Here is a 6,438-nt window from a genome sequence, read left to right as displayed (position 1 = left end):
TCAGAAGACATGCCATGTGATTTATTTATTGATCTGGTCTATTGTGTTTCCACCTCACTCCCATTAGTATAGAAGATTCAGGAAGGCAGGTATTTTTCTCTGTTTTATTTACTGCTCTATTCCTGGTTCCTAAAACAGTATCTGGCTTTTAGTAGGCACTCCATACTATAATTGTTGAATGAATGAATTTGTTTTGTTTCTACCATCTTACTTTTTATGTTTTTTTCTCCTTTCTTGCCTTTTTTTAGATTGAGGTTTTGTTTTAGTTTCCATTTGTTCCATTATACTTGTTTGGAAGACGTATTACTCTATATACTCTGTGTTCTTAACATGGATAACCTTTCAATTTTAATTTTTAATTTAATTGTGCATAAATGTAACCAAATCTAATCAGATTCTAATGAAGAATCTAATCAGAATCTTAACCCTACAGAACAATATTGCTTTTGCTTTTAAGCTGTTGATTTCAAACTGACTTCCTGGATCATCTCAGTACTTAATTTTTTAATAAGATGTGAATATTCAACAACAAAACAAGTAGTCGTTACAAAAAAAAAAAAGAGCTAAAGGAAGAAAGGGAGGGAGGGAGGAAAAGAAAAGCACCCATCTTTCCAGATGTTCACATTTACTGCGATAGAATTGCAGCACAATAGTCTAACATTTCTCCTTGACCTTGGAGTTTTTAACCATAAATCCCACCTTGCTAGATGCAAATAAAAAGGAATTAGAAATAGAAGTTTTATATTTGATATATATTTTTATTCATTCCTTTATTTTCTTTCTTTCCTAAAACTTTATGTGTAGTCTTTATAAACAAAAACATAATACTTATCTTAGGAGAGTTTAGTCCAATCATATTTAATGGACCTACCACTAAACTTAATTTTAATTCTTCCCTCTGGCTTTATGACTTTTCTTTATTTCACTTTGTGTGTGTGTGTGTGGTTCAGGCAAGTTATTATTTCTTCCCTATTTCCCTCTATTTATAGAAGTCCTATTCAGTTTTACTACTAGGTTAAAGATTATTGCCTCTGTCCCTATCCTTATAGTCTAACCCTTGATTTTCTACTATTGCAATAAAACACAAGGTTGGGTAGCGCCAACATCCACCCCTGTTCACACTTATGTAATAAGGGGCCTGAGAAGCAGAAATAGTCATAAGGGACAAACTGAATCCTTTGTGTGCCTTCTAAACTTTTTTGTCAGCTATTTATTATCTGATACCTTTTTGTGTAAAATTTCTTCATTGATCTGTTTCTATCCTTTATAAAAATAAGGGCTCAAGAGTGGTCCAAATGTAGGCGGGGGTAGAACGTTCCAATGTAAAGTTCACCTCAGAGAGCATGCCAAAACAGGCCGCGTAAAATATGTCACAAAGGAGAACAGGTCTTGCTCCCATCTCTGGGCTTAGTAACTGACCAAACCTGGATGTGAGAAAGAAAACTATCAACTATTTTATAGGATTCCACTAGATTCCAATGATAACAGGTGCCATCTTTTGGGGAGTTATTTATACTCTTATTATTATATTTATCTTTTATGTTCAATAAATGTGCACTCCTTAAAAGCAAGTTGGGCAACAGAACTAGTAATAAGAAGAAAATGGAAATTTTGATGATCCCTCTATCCAGGGAAAACAACTGCTAATCTTTAAGTGTATTTTCATTCAGTCTTTTGTTTTTTTCCCCCTGTGTTCATATTCATTTAAAATTTTGACGTTCTCCCTGTGTGACTTTGATCTAATTATTTCTCTGAATCTCACCTTTTTTTCTGAAAACATATAAAAATAGTACGAACCTCACAGAGTTGTTAATTGGGGTACTGTATTTCCCCGAAAATAAAACCAGGTCTTATATTAATTTTTGCTCCAAAAGATGCATTAGGGCTTATTTTATATTATGAGTATCCTGAAAAATCATGCCAGTGCTTATTTTCCTGTTAGGTTTTACTTTCGGGGAAACACGATAAGTAAGGTAAGGCATGTACAGTGTTTAGTGTAGACCCTAACACAGAGTAAATATTCAGTAAATGTCAGTTTTCTTCTTTGGCTCTTCCCCCTCTTTCTCTTACTTCTTTCTCTGTCGTCACAATCAGATAGGCTTTCTCAGATGGCTAACCTTATACCTTATAGAGTTGTGAGGATAAAAACAAAATGACCATAAATGTCATCTGTGTAAACCACAGGCTCCCAAATTTATCTCCAGTGTATCAAATGCCACAGATTTGTAATATAGAAGACCCATGTTTCCTCTTTCAAAAAATATTTTGCAATCACCACCATGTCCACAAACATTAGCAGGATTCTAGGGGGAATACAAAAGTATTTAAGACAATATTCCCTTCCCTTGAATTATAATAATTGGTCCTACATTATTTCCTAAGAGGACTCCAGATATCAAGTCATACTCTAAAACTAAGACATTAAACACTTTATTATTGGCACAAAGGTAAGAAAATCATCAGCAGAACATACTATTAGAGAGTCCAGAAGTAAATTATTGTGCATAGGAATTTAGTTAGTGAAAAACTATGACATTTCAAGTCAGTGCTGAAAGAAACATCAATAAATAATGTTGAGAAAATTGGCCATACATTTAGTAAAAGAAATAAAGACTCCTTAATTACCTCAAACCGTGCACAAAAACAAACCTTATATTGGTTAAACAGTTAAGAAAAAAATCACAGAACAAACCTAGTGTTAGAAGAAATTACAAATGAGTCAGTTATTTACTACCTCATAGCAAACTGCCCCCACTTAGTTACTTTAAAGCTACAATTATCTATTATTGTTCACACATCTACTGGTCATCTATGCAGTTATGCTGATTTGGGCCAGGTGTGGCTGACTCAGTTAGGCTTGCTCATAAAGCTGGCAGGAGGGCTGGGGACCACCTGTCTAGGATACCATACCTACATCTCTGCACATTGGTCAGATCAGAAGCCCACATGGGTGACGGCAACCGGGCCTCATGGCGCTTATCTTTCAGGACAGCCTGCATTTTTCCATACCAGAGAGAGGGTTTCAAGAAAGAGAACAAATGGTGCACCCTGTCATTCCATTGGCTAATGCAGGTAACGAGAGGGGAAATAGGTGTCATCTCTTGATGGGAAAAGTAGCGAAGTCGCACCACAAACAAAATGGATACAGGGAGTGAAAAACTAGCCATTGATGCCATCTTCCAGAGCAGAAAATGATTTGTTACTTTTATACTTTCAGGACTGATTTCATAAAAATTTCAAACTTAGGCACAGTGAAAGATTATACAAAGTTAACAGAAATGTCAAATTGAGGGGAAAAAAGACCAGTATATATGTCAGACAAAATGTTCCCATTAAACAATAGAAAACACAATATTCTAACCTAAAAAAAAGGTGAAGGTCCAAGAGAGAAAGAGAGGGAAAGGAGGAGAAAGAAGGAAAGATGGAAGGAAGGAAGGAAAAAAAGAAAGAAGGAAGGAAAGAAAGAAGAGAAAAAAGGAAGGGAGGGAGGGAGGAAGGGAGGGAAGAAAATAAATAATAAGTTTGAAAGAGAAAGAGAAAGAAAAAGAAGGGACCACTTAGGGGAAAACTATCTATTACTCATTATATGTGAAAGTACAGAATTCCTGGTGCATTGCAGTGTACATGACTGTCTGGACTTTGGGTCTTAAAGAATTTATATTTGCATTCTGTTAAAGTGCAACCATCTAACAGTTTTCTTTCCATACCACCCCACCATGAGACACACTGTTTCAATTTTAAATCAAAAACACAATTAAATCATTTAAATCAATAAATCATTTAAAACACAACGATTCAATTTTAAATCATTTATTTCCCTCTTCCCCCACTAGTGCAAACCTAAGAAAATAAAGTTGAGTGATTTTTGTTTTTGAAGTATGATCCTGTAGAAACTTGTGACAATTTCCAGACATGAGAATGCATGTTAAAACTACTTCAGGCACAACACCTATCACATATGGCACCAGAGTGGACTACAATTAGAATAATGATAATATACGCACACTCTACAGCCTTAACTTAGTGTAAAAATTACAGAAGACAAACGACTAAAACCTGCTATTATTCTTTAAATTTCCAGAGAGTATGAGGTTTCTTCTTAACATAGAAATGAACTCTCTCCAACTGCACTCATGATTTCCCTGAATAAAACACATCAACGGAAAGTCACTAGATTACTTCACCAAAAAGGTGTATATTTTCCAGTTAAATATTACAGATTAGCTTTTGCCTTACTGCTTTTAATGACTCCCAAATTGAGGAGTTGGGCTATTTTTTCTTTCCTAAATCCATATTTGGTGAGTATTTCTTCAGAGTGTTCTCCTAGGACCGCAATGCGTGTGGAAGGGACAGAAGCTGGAGTTTTGGACAAAAATGGAACTGGCATGGGAGCTACCACATCCTGTTGATCCGTGATAAAAGAAGTGCTTCCCTTCTTCTTCACGAGTTGAGAAATATCATCAAATGTCAGAACAGGGGTCACACACGCATCCAGATCTGCAAAGCTCTCACACCACTGTGCTTGCGTCTTCCTCGAAAATATGTCTGCAAAGAGTGTCTTCAGTCTCGGCCAGTCTGGCGAACTCATCTGCTTGGGAAGTTCTGAAGGATTGAGCCTGAGGCCCTTCAGAAATTTCTCATAGATGTGGGGTTCATAGGCCCCCACGGCCATGAATTTCCCATCAGAGGTCTGATAGGTTTGATAGAAGGGCGCACCACCATCATGTAGATTTTCTCCCCTTGCTTTGTTATAATTGTCCATATTCCGCAGGTACCACAGCACAGAACTAACATATGCTGTACCTTCTATCAAATTTACATTAACTGTTTGTCCTTTCCCAGACTGGGCACGTTCAAAAAGAGCCATCACAGTGCCCAAGGCCCCAAGAACTCCTCCTCCGATTGTGGAACCCTGCAAATTTGGGGGTGCCTGTGGTATCTCATCTTTCCGGCCAAACTTGGACAACACACCAGACAAAGCCAAAAAGTTAATATCGTGCCCTTTGCTTTGGGAATTCTTACTGGATAAGTCCATTCCAGCAGAAACCTTCACGTAGATGAGTCTCGGATTCTTCTGTAACATGTCCTCTGGCAAAATCTTCCCTCTCCCCAGAGCCCCTTCGGGGGTAGGATCAATCAACACGTCAGACTGAAGACAGATTTGCTCAAAAACCGCGGCACCTTCTGGAGTTCTCAGGTTTAGAGCCAGCGACTTCTTACCCCGATTCACAAAGTTTGGGAAATATTCATGGTCCCAAACCACACGAGTTACCTGTGCTCCGAAGTCGGCTAGAATCATGCTGCAGAAGGAAGAAGGATATCTGCCATCCAACTCCACTACCCGCACTGTGCTCAAGGCCATGTTCGCTTTACACACAGAGAGCTGGGAAGAGCAGGAGTCTGCCGAAGCTTCCTTTATGACTATAAGGTCAGGACTCTCTGAGGAGGCACTAAAAATGAGAGCCCCACCCATGGAGAGTGAATAAAAGTCTTTAACTCTTGGCAGTCTACCACGTTCTACTGGTTTTTATAACCCTGCTCCTTCAGTATGATTACTAAGTGGAGGTAGGAAAGGGGAATGTATCTATAAGTAAATTAAGCTGATCCTGTCATTCTCATATAAGTACCACGCGCTAACCGATTGCGCCACTGGAGCTCCCTGTCATTCTCTAATAAAAACTCCTTAGCATCTCCTCAGGGTATGGTGGTGTCATCTACTGAAATGAGAAAAAATGGGAAGGATCATATCTATGGAGACGGGAGAATGAAATTACAAGTTTCACTTTGGACAGCTTAAATTTGAGAACATGTGCAATATCCACGTAAAAATATCAAGTATCTTGGTAGACATATGATGCCAGAACTCACAGGAGAAGTCTTAGCTGACCATAAAAATATGGGTGACATCAGTCTAAGAATGGCATTTATACCTCTAAATATCTGTTCCTCTCTCTACAGGACACTCGGGGTGAACTGGTTTAATGACTTTATCCTAAGCACACCTGTGCACGACGAGGAAAGGCTGTCTCTCAGACTGGAAACAAGCACGTTTTGTTAAGGAACACTTCCACACAGAGAAAAAGGACCATGAGTTCTCCCCCACTGAAGGAGACACAACGAAAGTACAGTAGTCCTTATTTAATATCAGCAAACATTCTTGGAACTGGGTGTAATGACGTGTTCTCAGAGCAATTTTACTGTAGGCTAATGATGTAAATAAGACTTAAGTTCCTACAGCATCTCATCAACATTGTAACGAAACATTATTTGAGGACCTGATGTAATTGCAAATATCAGTTAAAAAGTTGGCCAAATTTGCAAGAAAAATCCTTCGAGAAATGTCCCTCTTTTTCAACTTTTGTCTCTAACTTCTACATCTTGAGAGCCACCATTATTGTTAAGTCGGTCTGGAAAGACTCTCCCTGATTTGTGAGATGT

General features: G+C 38.0%; 1 protein-coding gene across 1 annotated transcript; it reads right to left on the bottom strand.

The window, feature by feature from the left end:
- Positions 1-4,213: 4,213 nt before the first annotated feature.
- On the bottom strand, positions 4,214-5,362 carry LOC308491027 (alpha-methylacyl-CoA racemase-like; the record flags this gene model as incomplete). Its single annotated transcript, XM_081033858.1, has 1 exon — positions 4,214-5,362. One exon carries the CDS (start codon positions 5,360-5,362, stop codon positions 4,214-4,216), a length of 1,149 nt encoding a protein of 382 aa, XP_080889984.1.
- Between the last annotated feature and the right edge of the window lie 1,076 nt (positions 5,363-6,438).

The sequence above is a fragment of the Rhinolophus hipposideros genome (genome assembly GCF_964194185.1).
Source record: "Rhinolophus hipposideros genome assembly, chromosome: 3".
NCBI lineage: Eukaryota > Metazoa > Chordata > Mammalia > Chiroptera > Rhinolophidae > Rhinolophus > Rhinolophus hipposideros.
This window is presented reverse-complemented; position numbering and strand designations above follow the sequence as displayed.